The following is an 18,833-nucleotide window of genomic DNA, read 5'->3' as shown; positions in this document are numbered from 1 at the left end:
ATAAAATAATTAGTATAAATGATTGTGCTAAGATAATCTAAATAAATTATAAATGTAAATATGTATAACACGTAATGATATTATTACCTGAAAAGTGAAAATAGCATATAAGAATAACATCTTACTCAGAGTCATATTCAGACTCAGACCCAGCCTTAGTCTCATTTATGGGCTTCAACTTTGACAAATCTAAAAAATAAAATAACAAATATAGTAAAATCTTTAAACAAAGAAATAAATTGAGAAAAAGAAATGATACTATATTATGGTAAATTAAACAAAGAACTAAAACAAAGAAATAATTACTAAAATCAAGTTTATTGATTTCATTCAAATCATCCTTAATCTGCTCTAAATCACCATGTCTTTTCCCACTTAACTTATCTTAAGTACAAATAAGTGCTTGCATGACCTTAAAAGTGAAAGAACTTTTATCTTCTTATTGGACAGCGTTTTGCTGGTAGACCTTGCTTGACTACTGAAAGCAGTGTTAACAATTGCTGTGGAACAATGGTATTTCTTACTTTAATGCTTGGAAGGCATCTTCTGGTTGCAAATTCTGATGATTACCAAGTTGCTCTCTACCAAAAATGTGTTGCAGTTGAAATGTCTCAAGATCATAGACCTTCATACTTACCAGAATGTAAGCAAGTTGAGCAGTTTGGTGGCTACATTTACAATGGGTACTTTAATAGTTATTAAGTCACCTCTTCTCCAGCGACTAAGGCTTAAAGGCTGCAATCCCTCTAACGAGGCTCAAAATAAGTTGAAGAGCTTGTTAGAAGGCAATTGGATGTACATACAATACAAATTATTTCTTGTTTATTTACTATCATTCCTAATAGGAGAAATTGTTTCAATTTATTTTTGGCTGTTTGCAAGGTATTTTATGTTTTTTTTTTTGAAATTAAGAGAAAAGGGTTCGAATTTTATTTTTTAAATAAAAAAATCATATACTAACTAATGAGTCGAATACTAAAATCTGTATGTTTTATATTATTTCTGCTCATTGCGTGATTATTATCAATTGTAATGTTTCTTCGTGATCAAATCGTTCGGTAGCGTTGAAAATTATTATGTTGACCGGGGCAGGCCACGCCTCACTCTTTAGCATTTGTTTCCAACATCTACAAACCAACCAAAGACCAACAAATGGACAAAATCTATATGGGCCACAAAGAGCTAACAAGCTGGGCCCTAGCCTACAGATTTGGCCCAGTACAACCTGCCTTTCCCTCAGAAAATTTTCAGAAACGGAACCAAACTAAGAAAAGAAATTCCTTCAGATAGTGAGTGACAATATAAACATTCAATTTCAAGTCCATTCTCAGGGGAAGGTAATTTATTTATTCGCTAAATTTCTATATCTTATGGTTCTCATAGTTCTGCACTTAAAAAGTTTTTCAATTTTTTTTTCGTTTTTTTGATTGATTACGATTGGTATGGTTCTAATCTGTATCTCTCATATTCTAGCGTGATACGATAATAACTTACCCTTATTTGATGAACTTGCAAATGGGTTCTCTGTAGAATCTCTATTAATTTGCTTTCCTTAACATGAGGCTGACCTTAGGATTCATTCTGTTGCAATTTTTCCACTGTTTGCTTATTTTTTCTTTTCTTGTCTATGTTTTAGGCGAACTTCAAATTTTTTGACGTGAGTAATGACTTTGGTATTTGGATATTCCATTTAAAAGACATTCTCCTTTGTGGGGATTCTTAATTTGAAGTTTGGTGTGTACTGTTTTGATCTTTCTGGAAAGATTGAGATTTTGAGAGTTAGTTTGATTCAGTAATGGCTTCAAAAGAAATGACAAGTAAACTTTGGAGATGGGGTTTAGGTTTGCTATACATATTTGCTGTTGCAGCTATCTGGATAGCTGCTAGTTTTGTGGTACAGTCTGTTGTTGATGCAGGTGTTTCACCATTTCTTGTAACATACATTTGCAATTCATTATTCATTGTTTATATTCCCTTAGTTGAAATCGGGCGTTATATAGAAGATACTTATGGAAGTTTAATGTTCTGGAGAAACAAAAAGAACTGTGCTTTACGAGAGTTGGGAGAATCAGAGAAAGCTATCCTTCTTGGAGAGGGTGTTTCGGGTACAAAAGCAGATGGATCGAATCAATTCTCACTTGCGGAAGAGGGAGAAATCAGTCATGAGAAAAGGGGTGGTTCACAGTTGGATTATGGTTCTAATGAGCTTACTAAGACTTTGCCTGGTGAAGGTGAAGTTGATGAAGTGGCTAACATAGGCTTGGATGCAAAAGGGCGATGGACACGCACTAGAGTGGCTAAAGTTAGCCTGTTAATATGCCCATTTTGGTTTCTGGCTCAACTGACTTTTAATCTCTCATTAAAGTATACTACTGTTACGGTAAGCAAACGTGTTTTTGCAGTGATCACTTTAGTTCAGGTTTACAAATGTCTCATCATTTTGATCTTATTAGTTATTTTCCTTTGGTGTATGCAGTCTAATACCATCTTAAGCAGTGCCTCCAGCCTTTTCACATTTTTGGTCTCTTTAGCATTTTTGGGTGAGAAGTTCACTTGGGTAAAGCTTGTAAGTGTCCTTCTTTGCATGGCAGGAACTATTATTGTCAGCCTGGGAGACTCAAGTAACTCCAAGAATTTAAGTGTAATTGTTTCAAACCCTGTTCTTGGAGACATTCTGGCTCTTCTCTCGGCTGCTCTATATGCTGTCTATGTTACACTTATTCGTAAAAAGTTGCCTGATGATGATGAAAAGAATGGTCGTGCCAGCATGGCACAATTCCTGGGATTTCTAGGGCTTTTCAACGTATTCATTTTCCTTCCTTTCGCTCTTATACTCAATGTCAGCAAGCTAGAGCCTTTCAACACACTATCCTGGAAGCAGTTTGGCCTGATTATGGGAAAAGGTTTGTATTGAATTCATATAATTTTTCTTGACTTTCAGTTGCTTTCTTGTCTTGAAATGATGAGATAATTGTCTATAGTTACCTAATATGTCAGGCTTTTAAAAAATGAAAGGTTCATGACTTCATGTATCGGCATATATCAGTGACATTCTAGGGTAGTGTTTATTAACTAGAATGTAATTCAGTCTTATGAATGATTGTGTCTTAACAATTTGCTGTGTCACTAGTGACACCCAATTCCAATATAGTAGAAATCAGTGGCTGGGAAAGCCATGATGATTCTAATAAGCATTTATTTTGTCATTATCCTTCCTTTTCAGAAAACCCTTTTAGGGATTTGGCCCTTCCAAACTGCTATTAAGAAGGAGAACGTTGTTATTTAGCTTCAGGACTAGCAATTAAGTGGCTTAACTTGGCCATCATGGTTATCGTGTAATTTTTAATTCATCAGATGAAGTATGTTACCATTTCTTTTACATTGCCTGTTGTTCTGATCTATTTAATGTATCATTTGAATTTGATCTTGACAATTTTATGGGATCCGTCGTAAGTATATTCTGTTTTGATAAGTGTTTAAAACACACACACACACTCTAAAGAACAATCAGATCTAGGGTAAAAATTATGTGGGAGTTGATGGATCCTGGGGCATTGATTGCATGAAAAGCTGTGCGTAAATGGCAGAATTGTGTGGAAAATGATTGGATATGAAACTCTTTGCCCAATCAAATGTATAGCCAGCAGCATGATTGTTTAGAATCTAGCAATCTGCCTATAGTACTCTTCCCTCTAATCTGTGGATGATGGCTTCAATAGTTCATACTATAGTTTTGTGTCTATGAAGTCTTCATTGTCAGTTACACTATGATGCTAATTGTCACAAAAATGCTGTAATGCATGAATAATGTTGGAGATAGAAAGGAATTTTTCCTAAGTCCATTTTGAAATAAGTTGGATAATCTCTAAACAAAGGAAAGTGACTCTTCCTGCACATACTTGAAGTGAATTGTTGCTTCAAGTCTTTAATCATATACAATAGCAATAATTGGAAAGAGAAGCATAAACACTGTTGTTTGCCATATCCACACTTTGACATAATGTTGTGATCTATACATAGCATTCATGACTGCACATCAGAGGAAACTGCAGATGTTGCACACAACAGCATTTATGCAATAGATATAAGTGGCAGTTTGTTGGATTGGAGTTATATCATTTCATTTACTTGATGGGGAAGAAGTTTAACATTTAGTCAACATGATTTTATCTAGAGAATATTCATTCTCGAGATTAGGTTTCATTAAATGAAGAAGAAAAAGAAAGTGATACTATTTACGTTTTAATATCACCGTCATGTAGGAGAAAATTAGGTATCACTGATAGTGTTTGGAGCAACTATAATATGTTGCCACCTCAGCAAGGCTGTCTATTTTAATTTTTTACAGTTAAAATAAAAGAGTCAATGGAAATTTCCTTCACGAAGGAGACTCATAGAAGAATGTCATCGACTAGATGATGTCGATCTTTTGTACAGAGAACACTATGTCAGGCAATGCTTTCTCCTAGAAGATGAATCCTATCTTTCCACCACAAGCACTGGATTTATTGTTTGTCTTTACTTCGACGCCACTTGTGTGTCTTATTCTTTTATTCCTTCATCATACATAGGTTTGTTGGACAATGTGCTGAGTGATTATTTATGGGCAAAAGCTGTTCTTCTCACCACAACAACAGTAGCAACGGCTGGTCTGACTATTCAAGTGCCATTAGCAGCGGTAGTCGATACGATAATAGGCAATGCTCCGCATGTCATGGATTACCTCGGAGCTGCAGCTGTGATGATTGGTTTTGCAGGCATCAACATCCCTTCTGATGTTTTTGGCAGGTCTAAAGAAGCTACCCTTGAATTAGAAAATGAAAATGTGCGTTCAACTAATGAAGAGCATATCCCATCACTGAACCAAGAAACAGTTGCCATTAACTAACATGTTGCTGCTGCTGTAAAGTTACTACACGTTCCAAGTAAGTTAATTCTTTTGAGAATATATTTTATTTTTAATCAAAGTAGCAAAGTTGAAATAAATGTATACAAAAGGATCAGGGATTAATTATGGCCCTTGGCTTTGATGGGCTTTGTTTGATGGTTTTTTCATTGGACTGTGTACTTTGGTGACTATAAGAGGAAGACAGCGTGGAGAATCCATCATGGTGCTAGGAATTATGTTCTTGTTTTGAAGTAGGAAAATAGGTAAAAAACACGTTGAAATTCAAGCAGACATTAATACAAGACTATGGAGATTTTTTATTTCCTGCCAATGATGGACGACAATCATCACACAGTTGGGAAATTATTCCCTCGCAGAATTGTTAGACCTTGCACAGTTGCTGTGCAATATTTAATTATAAAATCAAAATCAATTAGCACGGCAAAATATGTGGTTTTTTAAACTAAGAAAATAAAGACTCATTTTTTTTTTAACAGAAAATCATATCTCAATTAATAAGTTAAATCTTATGATGGATATAACAAAATATGTGATTTGCTTTGTTTTCTTTCATTATTAGTAGCATTATTTGTTCAACTCGGTTCTAGCTTTTGGATGCAGTAACTAACACATATATGCCCTTCACTTTGCTCCAAACATCAATACAGTGTAAATAGTCTTAATAATCCCATCAATCCCAGCGGATAATTTTGGGTCTTTGAGACCTTCCAAAGATTTGAATTAGTTAAATTTCAAATCCTTTTTAAAATGAAGATAAAAGTCCAATGATAAATGATTTCACTTTTTCAATGAGTGTCCACATCCCAATTCCAGGATTTGTAAAAATCATTTTTCTTGTTTTCCCTGTTTCTAACTCTGCGGCATAGCAACATTCAAGTGTCCGTATTTCTGCATCACTTTCCTTGTTGCCACTGCCGCTGCCTCACTAGCACGCAACGTTCCAGTAGCCATGATTGCAGCAAATTCACGGCTTATCTCTTCTTGGACCTTGGCTCTAGCATCCCCAAGAGGGTCTGCTGCAGCTCTGTTAGTTGATGATTTCTCCTGTGCCCCTGCTGTTGTCTTTTCTGATGTCTTGACCTCAGCTCTCACCTTATTGTCAACCTCCTTTTCCTGAGCACTACCAGAGGAACTGTTCACCTTAACAGTTGAGGGCTGAGATGGCTGTGCAGATACGGAAGGCCTGAATTGAGGAACTTGAGGAACAGCACCAGCCTTCAAAGTTGTCTCCAAATTCTGTATCATGGGCACTGTATAAACAAACTTGTCATATTAGCACACAACATACTGAGCTTTATAGGCATGAAACAGAAACCTTTTATAGACACACAGACATATTCCTCTTTTCTAGCAAAAAGAAGAGAGCTCCTAAAACTTCAAATTAACCAGCCGGTCACCGAAGAGACGCTCTATCTAGAAAAGGACACAAAAAATGAAAAAAAAAAAAAAGAGGCTGTTTTTCCCCCTTTCTGCCAAATAGCCGATGGAGCACATTCATCAAGCATGCTATTTTAGTGTTATTCATGTAAGATAAGAAGAAAGTTTCTCTTAACAATATCATAAATCATCATATTGGATGGAAAGGACTAGCTAAGCCAATCTCACATTAGAAAAAGTACTAATCAACAATGATCTACCACAATTAGAATGAAAAATGTTAAAAAAGCTGTCTCTGCATCATATATGCCTCTGGACCCATCAAAGAACTGCAATAAATTGAAGAAAAAATTTAGGGCAGATATAACTTACTTAAAAGTGCACCCATTGGACTACTCATAACTTCATTAGGAAGCTGCAAAATATAGTCTGGAATGTTAGAACCCACTAGAAATTGGGCAACCTCATTGCTGAAGTTGTTGCAATTGTGAGTAAGTAAACTGTAGGTCTCAGCTGTGTAACGGGGACTAATCTCCTGCAAATACATCTCAAAGACATCTTTAGGCACATGAGTGACACCTAAATCGATCACTCTGATCGGTTTCCCATATGGTGTCGTCCCCAGAGGAGCCTGCTGGATTCCTCCACCAAAATAGTATTCATTACCATAAACCACAACTCCAGTGTGCCTGTCAAGCAAACATAGATGAATAAGCTAAGAAGTTGAGCATATCAAGCAGTGCATCTGTGAAAGCCTTCTATTACAATGGAAGTGGGGGTAGAACATCTTATGTGACAAAGAGAAGTACCACTTCAATTAAAGAAAGTTGGGGGGGAGGGGGGAATGGACATCCATTGATAAATAAACTTTCAAGCCTGGCTTATGTTAACATACCATAGGTGAGAAAAACCTCAAACAAAAAACTAACATTCAATCCATTGATGCAGTTCAACATAAAAACTAACAAGCCCAATATATCCCAGTATTGAAAGAAAGATGCAACAGATTACAATTCAAAATCAGACGTAGCTTACAAGTGCCTGACTCAAAAAGATAAAAACCACTGGGAAAGTACAAAACTATCTACCAACTCCAAACAATAATAAAAGAAATTTCTTCCAAAATTTGACAAATAGTACAAGAAATATGTTTCTTCCGGTATTAGCAACTAGCTTATTGGTTTAAGTTGTTCACTAGTTGACACTTTCCAATATATGCCGTTTAACTGTATCTGCTGATGGATGTTCTAACTGTTTATTCACTAAATCCTTTAATTTGTATGTTTCTTCCTGTATTAGCAATCAGTTTATTGATTTAAGTTGTTCATTAGTTTACACTGAGCAATAAATGCTTCTTAACTGTGCCTGCTGATGGATAATCTATCTGTTTATTCACTAAATCCTTTGATTTGTATGTTTCTTCCTGAATTAGCAATTAGTTTATCGATTTAAGTTGTTCACTAGATTACATGTGACAATATATGCTTCTTATCTGTACCTGCCAAGGGATGTTCAATTTGTTTATTTACTAAATCCTTTAATTTGTAGAGTTATTCACTCATTTATTGAAGTGGGGGGTATGTTTTGCAGTGTACAGTTCATTATAATAAAACAAAACTTCCGTGCACCAAGACAACATAATTTGCTATGTTTCCTTCATTGTACATGCATAACAAGTTTTATAAGGCCTGAATACACAATTTCTTTCAGAAGTGGAATACAATGTATAACCATTTGTGAGCTAAAATGTCAGATGCATGACAAAAAACATGCTTAAGAAAATGTTAGGCTTCAAAGAAAATCTCTCACATCTAGATACTACCATCTTTCCCCCCTCAAACTAAATGCTTACCATATTCCCTCAATAACCTTCCCTAAGAAGGTCATTGAAAGCTGCCGAGCTAGTCCTTGGCTCAAGTCATACACATACAAGGTAACCTTGTGACCCTCCTGTCACCAATCCAAAGTAATTATTAGTTCATTGACTTTCATAAACCCTTTATCATAAAATAAAGTCCCCGCAAAGCACTCTATAGAAACAGATGCAGATAGGCAAAGCAAATATTACAGAGCAAAGGAAACAATTAAACGGAGTTGAAATATTCGAGGAGGATTCCATACCTCAGCCATCCCTGCAGTTCAATATAAAAGAGCTCTTGCTAGAAAGTATTATTCCAACCTCTAATAGAACTGACAAAGACAACCTGTCAAAACAGAAATCGCAACAGACCAATAAGACCAATGTACACATAATTTTTCCTATTAAAACAATATATTCTGTCAAAAAAGAGACAAATATTTCACGCTTTTCTCAAGGCTTTCCATACATGTCATAACTTGATGCATTTTTAACCAGATTTCAGCACATTCGTTCGTGTTAGACAATGGAGAATATCCAATATTTACTTTTCCAAAAAAAAAAAAAAAAACTCAAATTTTTAAACCTGAAAATAGCTAACTATCCAGATAATCATACATATCAAATTAAAATCCCTAGCTTTTCACCCAAGATAATTCATTGACTCAACAATTGTCAATTCCTCACGACGTCCCTCATTACAAATCACGAAATTAGAAAACGAAGTTGACATTTACCGCTCCACTGCCAAACACGCAAATCTGAAGCGCAACAAAATCGTATCGAACAAAACCAAAAATACATTCAAAATTCTTCAAATTTCAACCAAAAACACAATCAATAAAGGGGATTGAGATTTCAAAACTTTTGCGCAATGGAACTGTACGAAGAGGGAGAGAAACGTACCTGAGAGGAAAGAGCGAAATCGCGAAAGTTTTGATCCCTTGGCTTTCCTTTTTTTTTTTTCCCCGTTGCGTGAAACCGGGAACTGGATGTAGATTTACCTCTGCTTTTATAGTTTTTCGGTTTGAGGGGCCCGAAATTGTCTACGACGACTTTGGAGGTTGGATTCCCGGTCTTCTATGACCTTCTAGAACTTACCATCCACTCCTTTTTTGCCACGTGTTTTTTACTGTTTTCGAGACAGTGACGGACATACGTGGCAAAAACAAACTCGTCTCCGGCGTGAGGTGTCAACGCTGTGTACAGGGCGCGCGAACGAGCGATCTTGCGTTTGCTTTCCGAGTGCTTTTCTTTTGTCCTTTAAAAAAAAACTGTATTTGTTTTTTCTTTTTTTAATGCTAAAATGTTGGTATTTAAGACGCATGCCATGCAACCATTATGTTTCCAGATTTAGAAATTTCAATTTTTCTACAAATTTAGTGAAATTCGGAAAAGCGTTAAAACCAAGGTAAATTTCACATAAAGTTCAATAAATTTGATCTTATTGCAATGTACTAAGTTTAATTTCAATCATTCATCAAAAGTAACTTGTAAATTAAAACAACTGTCTTAAAATCAAATAAATGTTTATTTTATTTTAAAGATATAATAAAAAGATTAAAATTCAAAAACATTCAACTTAATGTCTTATTACCATTCGTGAAATACTTAACTGATAAATAATGTTTTAATCACAACTCTTTATTTTTCTTTTTTTAAAATATTTTTTACATTTTATTAAAATATATTCAAAACTGTTACTTACATCATTCATCCATACACATATATGTATTAAAAAAATAATTCATGTGAAAGCATAAATTGCATGTTCATTCGTTAATGAAATAAATGTCCTTTAAATTTTTTTCTTGTCTTCTCTAATGATATAATTATCATTATCATTATTATTATTATTATTATTAAATAAATAAAAAACATCAACTAAATATAGCATTACTTCGAATCCAACAAAGGTTGGGCGAGGTGCAGAGGGGAAGAGAGAGGGCTACCAGTGGCCGTCCCTCTAAAAATTTAAAGAATTTTAAAACATATTTTTATTTTTTAAAAATTTTAAAATTTTTATAATATATTTTTATTTTTTAAAAATTTAAAATTTTATTTTTACAATAATTTAATAACATATCACAATTGAGCATTATTATCCAGATGATTTGTTTTTGATTGCTATTGATTCACTCTTATAAGAATTAAATTTTAAATTTATTAAAAATATAGTGAAATCGTTCATTTTTTACATATCTTTGAATCTTCAAAATGATTTCGAATCATTTGATGTTAAATATTATCTTGATGACTTGATTAAACATTATAAAATATATTTAAGCTATCAATTGAATTTATTGAAGCTTAATATTTTTTATAATTAAGTTTTGAAAAAGTATATTTACACTTTCTGAATAATGTTAAATGTTGAAGAAAATAAAAATACCAAAAGTTTATTTTTTTACTCACAGATTGATTTAGTTTGTTTTCACTCTTTCAATTTTTACAACATTAAAGTATGTATTTTTTATTATAAAATTTGTTCATAATAAGACTCGTAATAAAATATCTGATGAATTTTTTTAAATTTCATTGATTATTCTTATTAAAAAAATTATTTAAAAATTTGATATTGATTTAATGATAGGTATTTTTAATTATGTAAAAGATCGTCAGTTTAATTAAAAATACCCATACTCTACATTTAAGAATTATTAAAAAAATATTTTTATTTTTATATTTAACATGTAATTAAAATTATTTATATAATTTTTATATAAATTGTTTTAAATTTTTTATATTTTTATTAAATATTAAATTTTTAATATAACTATTTTATACCTATTTCCAGCGTCCAAACACGAAACTCTGACTCCATTATTGATGAGACAGACATGAAATGACTGTGTTAGAAAATAGAAAGCAAAAAAAATAGTTGTAACTCGTGGCAATTGTGTGGCCTCCATCTTGTAGCTCGGGATCCCGACACCTCTTGAGCGTTACGTGAATTCATACTTCATCCCCATGACACAAAAACCCCGGCAAACCATCCCAAATTTACATCCCCAATGCCACTCATTAAACCTCTAACACCTTCGCTACTCAAGTCTATATCATTTGCCAAACACGCGCGTGCACCATAAAAAACCTCTTCTCTGACAACTAAACTTGCTCGACACATAACCAGGCATCAACCCCGGGACCGACTTGGCCCACCCGAAGCAACCAAAGGTCGGTTACTTTTCACGTCGAACCAAATTCCAAACCAAACACAAAATAAAAGGAAACAGAATCTGTATCCGAGCCGGAGGTTAAGTTTCTTCAGACTAAGCTTTTCTTTTTATTTACAATATTTTCTCTCACTAAATATCTGATTGTGAAAAAAAAAAAAACCTCTTCTTTTCTCTTTCTCCTCTACTGTTAAAGTTCGAGCTGTTCTACTTCAGTTACACTCAAAAGAATCATTCACAGTTTTTTTGAAGAAATAAATTAATTCTTTTCTTCAGCTGAAATAATTCAGAGAATTGACGAACTCCTCAAGCTTGTATATGTCTATATGGTTTCAGTTACAGATCACTTTGAGCTCTGCATAATTCTGTCAGTTTTCATAAAATAACGATCTCAAAATTTTTTTATTCTGTTTTTGATCTTTGGTTTTGCGAAATTAGTTGCCTCTTTTAATTTTTTTAGATTGAATTAGTGTTTGCGAAGTGGAGATCTTGTTGAAAGGTTGTTTAAGCAGTGATCCAGTTCACTGGTAATGATTTCTTAGCTTAACTGTTAATTACGTTATTGAATTTTCTGTTTCGGTTTGTTTGGTTGCTGAGAAAGCTTGAGGGAAAGATAAGAAAAAGGTTTTTGGCTGTTATTTTGAAGAGAATGTAAAAAATCAGTTTCAGTTTGAATAAATGCAAGCTGAATGTTTTAAATTCTTTTCTAATATCTTACTTAATTTGTGTTTCTTTCAAAGTACCTATTAAGGAAAGATCTAAGGCAATGGAGTTCTTGTTTTTGTTTTTTCTCTTTGCAGAAAAATAAAATGGCGCAGAGTAATTGGGAAGCTGATAAGATGTAAGAATAGTTGTAAAATTTATAGTTACAGCTTTTGTCTTTTGAAGTGATTATTAGATTAACAAATTTTGAACTTGTTCACTGTCTTTCAGTAGCTTCAAGTAGTTATTATTTATTTGTTTTTTGGCTCATGCTACAGGCTTGATGTTTATATTCATGACTATTTGTTGAAAAGAAAGTTGCATGCTTCTGCGAAAGCTTTTATGACTGAAGGAAAGGTTGCAACAGATCCAGTAGGTAATGTTTGCAATCTAATTCGTTTAGTATATATCAAACTGTAAGCAGAATTGTTTGAATTGTTAGCTAATTCTGTTCTTGACAATAGTTTGATGATGCATGCCTTATTAAACCATTTAGTGGCTTTTCAAAAAAAAAAAAATTAAACCATTTAGTCTATGCTTGTTCTTCTGTTACTATTCTATCTTTTCATCTAAATCTATAGGAGTATTTGCTATTTCCATGTATTGTAAGCTTTGTCCTAAGATGTGAATTGTTTCTGCAGCAATTGATGCGCCAGGAGGATTTCTTTTTGAGTGGTGGTCTGTCTTTTGGGACATATTTATTGCAAGGACAAATGAGAAACATTCTGAGGCTGCTGCAGCTTACATAGAGGTGCCTCTATTTTGTTATAACTATACTTGCATTTACTTTCAACCTGGGTTCCTTTATCTCATTATGTCATCTCTGTTTTTTTTTTTTTGGTGAAAAACAGGCACAACAAATTAAAGCAAGAGAACAACAGCAACTACAAATGCAGCAGCTGCAACTAATGCAGCACCGCAATGTGCAGTTGCAGCGAAGGGACTCGAATCATCCTGCTCTCGGTGGTTCTGTAAATGCTATGAACTCTGAAGGAATGATGGGACAGCCATCAACCAGTGTATTGGCCATGAAAATGTATGAAGAAAGTGTGAAACACACTCATTCTGTGGATTCAGAGACATCATCAGCGCTGATTGATGCCAATAGGATGGCCCTACTGAAAACACAGGCCAATCATCAAGGGTATGATTAATTTAATCCTCTTGCGCACTTTCGTTCCTAGTTTACCACTCTATGTTCTAATTTGGACTGAATCTCTCATATTTTATATGGCACATTTTGTATATACAGCCAGCTGGTACAAGGTAGCCCTGGAAATATGTCAGCAGCCTTGCAACAAATCCAGTCACGAACACCGCTGAGCACCGTAACTGCCCAGATTATCTTCTTTGCATTCATTTATAGTTAATGTTATTTGTATCTTCTTCTTTTTCTTCTCTTAGTCTTCCATTTATCATTAATTCCTCTATATTTAAACTATACAATATTTGGATTTGTATAGGATATCAAAAGTGAAGTTAATTTGGGTGGAAGTCAAAAAAGCTTACCTATGGATCCCTCATCCATCTATGGGCCAGCAATTTTACAACCTAAATCTGGACTTGGTGGTGCTGGTAACATTACCTCACTTTTCTAATGCAAAAGAAATTTTGACAATGTAGTTTCATCTTTTTATATTGATGACATACTACTTTTTCTTTTTCTTCAGTTTTTAGTATGATAAACATAGATTAGATGCTAGATTTTAAATTGGCTGTCCTGTTCCTCTTATAAGCTTGCTTATTGTCAGAAGAAGGCATCGTACCTGTTATATTCATTGCCGGATTTTACAGGGGGAAATTGAGGTCACTTTAGTTTCTTTCTCTGAAAAGTTTAATAAACATTACCTAAATGATTTAATCCGGAAAGGTTACATTAGTTGCAATTCAGAATGTTAGATCAGCAAAGCTGGGATTGAATGTTGGGAAGCTAAGTATCTGAATAATATGACAACCAGTATAGCTGAGATGAAGATGCTACAACCAATGTCTGGTATACAAGAAAGATAAGAATCATAAGATTAAGATGGTTGAACATTGCTGCAAATTTGAGACAAAAATGTTCTAGTAATTGGATTTTCATTTTTCCCATAGGGCCTTTATAGTATTACTTAATATTTTGGATCTGCTAAAGCATTGTTCTCAACTTTTTACTGCTTTTAACCTGTTTACCTCAACTGTCTGCCCTCAGGGCTGAATCAGGGTGTCTCAGGTCTCCCCTTAAGGGGTTGGCCTCTAACTGTAAGTTTCACTCACCTGTTTGTGTCCTTGTTGTTCTGTTCGTTTTATGCAGTTCATAGGTACTTCAAACTCAATTGGATTTTGCTAAATCGTACAGGGAATTGATCAGTTACGGCCAAGTTTGGGTTTACAAATGCAGAAGCCTAATCTGCAGACTCAAAATCAAATCCTTTTGGCATCACAACAACAGCACATGTTGGCACAAGCTCAGTTACAAGGCAACCTTGGAAATTCAACAAACTTTGGGGACACTGATCCTCGTAGGTTTGGTCAATTGTCTAGGGGTAACTTGAATGCAAAAGATGGTCAATCTGGTAGAAACGATGGATCCATATGCTCCCCTGTGCAATCAAGTTCTCCAAAGGTTTAAATTTATTCTTGATATGAGAATGCTACTAATGAAATCAAGGTTCACTATTTCCAGAGATAGAGAAGCTATGTCATATGATTGAAAGTCAGTTTTTGTTTTTTAAAGAAGAAAATTAAATAGAATAAGGATCATAGCATATTCAATATCTCTAAGTTGTGTGTGAAAGCGGGGAGACAGTGGACCAGAGAAAGAACATGGGATGTGAGATATAAATAAAATGTGTATCATTAATGTATGAATGCACCCTATTAGTCTGTTGATAGAATGCATGAACTACATGTTTGTAAGTGCACAGTAACTTGTAGTGTATTTTGGTGTATGGACTGATATGCTTTCTTTAAACGCAGCTCTGAATTATTGGGTTATGTGTCTTACGAATTCTATATAGACATTGATATTTGTAACTCTCTTTGTTGGCATTGCTTTATATTCTGCTGTTTTGTGGAGGTACTTATCTGTTAATATGCAGTATTTGCAAATGCCTTGTGTCTGATAGTTTTGCTGGGTTCTTAACAGATGAAGATGGGTCAAATGTCACATTCTTCCTCTCAACAACAGGACCAATTGCAACAGCAGCAGCAGCAGTCGCAGCAAGTGCTACAGGTTGTACTTCAATGAGCATTAATTGAAGGATCTCATTCATGAGCTAAATTGTGAGCTACTTTACAAGAAAAATTCTTTTAGCAACTACAATATGACTCCCAATTAACTATGCTTTTATAAATGGATTTTTCTTATTTTTTCTTTTTTTAACTTCTAGTTAAACTAATTCACATTCCATGACTTTTCATTATGTTGCAGAATAACAGAAAAAGGAAACAACACTCTTCTTCTGGAGCAGCTAACAGCACTGGCACAGGAAACACAGTTGGCCCTTCACCAAATTCACCACCGTCAACTCACACACCTGGTGATGCAATAACTACTGCAACCAGTTTGCAGCATGTTAATAGTGTTTCTAAAAGCATGATATATGGTGCAGATGCAACAGCTGGTCTTACATCATCTTCCAATATGTTGGTAGGCCATCTACAAACTTTGAAATGACTTTTAAAGCCTGCGTTGGAAGTGTATCTATTTTTATTTACCCACAGAAGCATTCACATGCTTCACCAATGTTATCATCTATATTTTTTCTAGCAATCTATGAGATGAGATGTATCATTTGACCAAACTCCGTGTGGTAACTTTACCTTTCAGCTCAGACATGAAATCTTATTGGCTAGTGAAGTGATGCAGCTGATAGACTTATTTGTTAAGTTGAGCTAATAGTTGTATCAATATGTATTTGTTGAACACTTGTTCTCTTGTACAAGTTAAAAAATGCTGAAATTAATGCATCATTATTTATGCAGGAAGACATAGACAGGTTTGATCCATTGGATGAAAATATGGAGACACTACTTTCACATGATGGAGGTGATGGAAGGGACATCTATGGAACTGTTAAACAAAGTCCTAGTGAGCACCAAAAGGAGTCTGCTAAAGGTAAGTCTTATATATCTTCTGTCTATACACTATTTTCCAACAATTGTTGCATTTGGCTTTTTCTATGCTGACCTCAAATTCTCCATGTCAGGCTTTACTTTTGCTGAGTTTGGTTGTATACAGACCAGAAATAGCAAAGTTACTTGCTGTCATTTTTCTTCTGATGGGAAGTTGCTGGCTAGTGCTGGGCATGACAAGAAGGTGCTTGCAACACTTCTTTTCATTTTCCAACTTTTTACCCTTCGTGTTAAGTTATAAATATAACTTGCTTCAAGTGAATAACAAATGAGAACTAGAGTCCTTCACCTCATATATTCTTTGAAAATCCACTAAGTGTTAAAGCAATGGGAATGAACTTTATCATGTGTGGGTGGGCTCAAAATGCCGCAAAATTGAGGATACTTGGTAAATAGATATGGGATGAACCTGATTAGGCCTTATGGCAAAAAATTTTCCGAATAGTGTTGACTTAATAGAAACTTATCCAAAAGAGAAGGGAGTTGGATGAGAGAAAAGTTATTGTTCTTGTAGAGAATTTGTAAGCTGGCTTGGGAATCTCCACTATCTGGTTAATTTATTCTACTGGTAGCTTATGTATAAGAACCAGAGGTTGATGTAATAATAAGTACTTACAAGAAAGGTGTTGGGGTGACATGCATTTCTTTCTTCTTTAGGTGGTTCTTTGGAATATGGATACCCTGCAAACAGAGAGTACTCCAGAAGAACACAAATTGATTATTACAGATGTACGCTTTAGGCCAAATTCATCTCAGTTGGCAACAGCTTCTGTTGATAAATCTGTGCGATTATGGGATGCAGCCAATGTAATCATCTTTCCTCTTTTCTGCTTAAACCATGGATCTAACTCAGGCTTTTTGTAGATATTTTCAATAATGACTTTTGCTATTCTGATACCTTCTTTTTACTCTGTTGGTTTTCTGGCATTGTGAAAGACTTTCTTTGTGAAGTGTGTGTGAATTCTTTCTATGCTGCTCTGGTTGACAAGTTCATTGTTACAGCCAAGCTTTTGTGTGCAAGCATACAATGGCCACACTTCACCTGTGATGTCCCTTGATTTCCACCCGAAGAAGACTGACCTGTTTTGCTTTTGTGATAATGACAACGAAATTCGCTATTGGAATCTTAATACATTCTTATGCACACGCATGACCAAGGTTAGAAACTCTACATTTCCTGTCTAATCTTTCAAATTTGAGACAATTAAGGTGCATTAGGTTTTGTTTATTTATCTAGTCTTTGTTTTTTTGTGTCACTATTTATCTTTAATTCCTGATGCAGGGAGGTACAGCCCAAGTGAGATTTCAACCAAGAATTGGACATTTGCTAGCTGCAGTGTCAGATAAAGTAGTGTCTATCTTTGATGTTGAATCTGATAGGCAAACATTATCGTTTCAGGTATTGCTTGTTTAAGATCATACTTTCTTCCTCTCTTGAAATGCTTAGATGTGATAAAGAAATCTAAAACAAAGGCTTCATCATAATTAACAGCTACAGTAATACATCTCTTTTTCCTTCTTTCCCCTTTCTTTCCACAGGGGCATTCAGAGATGGTAAACTATATATGCTGGGATGCGAATGGAGATTATTTGGCATCTGTGAGTCACAGCTTGGTAAAAGTATGGTCAGTGGCTTCAGGGGAGTGCATTCAAGAACTCAGTTCTGGTGGGAACCAGTTCCACTCTTGTGTTTTTCATCCAAGTTATTCAACTCTTCTGGTGATTGGAGGAATTTCGGTAATTCTTTGTGCTCTATCAATGGTTTCTGTTTCTTTTTATGGAGGTTTGTTTTGAGAGTTGTGTAATGACCATAACATGAAAGCTTTCTTAGTGAGTGAGTGGTCTCTAACGGGAAACTTATTTTGCTTTATTTTCAAACGTTAATCTAGATTCAAATCCACATAGCTACCTCTAGATATTTTTTACCAGTCCTTAGTTTATGTATGAAATTCACCCATTGATTACATTTCTAGTTTATGTCAAGTTTTGGATGACTTAAGTTTATGGACTTGATACCAATGATATTTGAATAGCATGCACAAAGTTGAAGTTGCTTTCATACTTATTGTTGCATAGAGAATTTCTTACTGGCTTCATCTTTAGCTAATGTCTCCCTCTTTTGACCAATGGGTGCAGTCCTTGGAGCTCTGGAACATGGCCGAGAATAAGAGCATGACAATTCCAGCTCATGAGAACATAGTTTCAGCGTTGGCGCAGTCGCCTGTCACAGGAATGGTTGCATCGGCAAGTCATGACAGCTCTGTTAAGCTATGGAAATAAACCTTAGAAACGTGATAAAATGGAATACCTTGGGAGCAAAAAGCACTGCTTCCGGTCCCACGGAAATTGGGGAAGAAAGTAAGGTCAAAATGGTAATTACGAAGCGTGGAAGCTGTGTTTCAGTTGTAGCTGTATAAATAAATACATAAAGTGTGTAATTTATTTTGCGTATTCTTGGTGAGTTTAGCTTGTGGGCTTAGGGTGAGAATGGTAGCATAATATTCCTATTCATAACACCATGGTCAGATCCTTTTGTCAGTATTCTACGTAAGGTACCTCGATGTTTTTCCATTACTGATAAAAGGACTGATTTCCCAATTATTAAAATGTTATTGAGTTGGTGGTGCGATTGTAAGTAGCAGGTCACAGTCAAGACGATGTGTGAAATACAGATGAAATTCCAGCCAAATTGTGT

General features: G+C 34.7%; 3 protein-coding genes across 5 annotated transcripts; 2 read left to right on the top strand and 1 right to left on the bottom strand.

Moving 5' to 3' along the window:
- The first annotated feature begins 1,252 nt into the window (after positions 1–1,252).
- On the top strand, positions 1,253–5,117 carry LOC110408792 (EamA-like transporter family). 2 transcript variants are annotated; one of them, XM_021417877.2, is made up of 4 exons: positions 1,253–1,337; positions 1,637–2,380; positions 2,477–2,903; positions 4,572–5,117. In XM_021417877.2, the coding sequence occupies exons 2-4, from the start codon at positions 1,796–1,798 to the stop codon at positions 4,886–4,888; spliced, it is 1,329 nt and encodes a 442-aa protein (XP_021273552.1). In that variant the 5' UTR covers positions 1,253–1,337; positions 1,637–1,795; the 3' UTR covers positions 4,889–5,117. The 2 variants fall into 2 exon arrangements, with proteins under 2 accessions (XP_021273552.1, XP_021273553.1); XM_021417878.2 differs by having other exon boundaries at positions 1,271–1,337; positions 1,980–2,380.
- Positions 5,118–5,497: 380 nt separating this feature from the next.
- LOC110408793 (PPPDE putative thiol peptidase family protein) lies at positions 5,498–9,202 on the bottom strand. Its single transcript, XM_021417880.2, has 5 exons — positions 9,051–9,202; positions 8,408–8,490; positions 8,139–8,236; positions 6,659–6,975; positions 5,498–6,159 (listed from the first exon to the last, which is right to left on the bottom strand). Exons 2-5 carry the CDS (start codon positions 8,414–8,416, stop codon positions 5,759–5,761), a joined length of 825 nt encoding a protein of 274 aa, XP_021273555.1. The 5' UTR covers positions 8,417–8,490; positions 9,051–9,202; the 3' UTR covers positions 5,498–5,758.
- A 2,234-nt stretch (positions 9,203–11,436) lies between these two features.
- On the top strand, positions 11,437–18,821 carry LOC110429098 (transcriptional corepressor LEUNIG_HOMOLOG-like). Of its 2 annotated transcripts, none has more exons than XM_021444985.2 (19): positions 11,437–11,687; positions 11,791–11,847; positions 12,121–12,161; positions 12,301–12,398; positions 12,664–12,773; positions 12,874–13,166; positions 13,275–13,350; positions 13,486–13,597; positions 14,214–14,263; positions 14,361–14,627; positions 15,150–15,236; positions 15,435–15,653; positions 15,989–16,121; positions 16,213–16,322; positions 16,796–16,945; positions 17,141–17,296; positions 17,421–17,537; positions 17,678–17,875; positions 18,275–18,821. In XM_021444985.2, the coding sequence occupies exons 3-19, from the start codon at positions 12,130–12,132 to the stop codon at positions 18,416–18,418; spliced, it is 2,352 nt and encodes a 783-aa protein (XP_021300660.1). In that variant the 5' UTR covers positions 11,437–11,687; positions 11,791–11,847; positions 12,121–12,129; the 3' UTR covers positions 18,419–18,821. The 2 variants fall into 2 exon arrangements, with proteins under 2 accessions (XP_021300660.1, XP_021300658.1); XM_021444983.2 differs by having other exon boundaries at positions 11,781–11,847.
- Positions 18,822–18,833: the final 12 nt, after the last annotated feature.

Source organism: Theobroma umbraticum, unplaced genomic scaffold (assembly GCF_002168275.2).
Source record: "Theobroma umbraticum cultivar Fairchild unplaced genomic scaffold, ASM216827v3 scaffold_44.0, whole genome shotgun sequence".
Classification (NCBI taxonomy): domain Eukaryota; kingdom Viridiplantae; phylum Streptophyta; class Magnoliopsida; order Malvales; family Malvaceae; genus Theobroma; species Theobroma umbraticum.
Note: the sequence above shows the minus strand (reverse complement) of the source record. Positions and strands in the feature narration are given on the sequence as shown.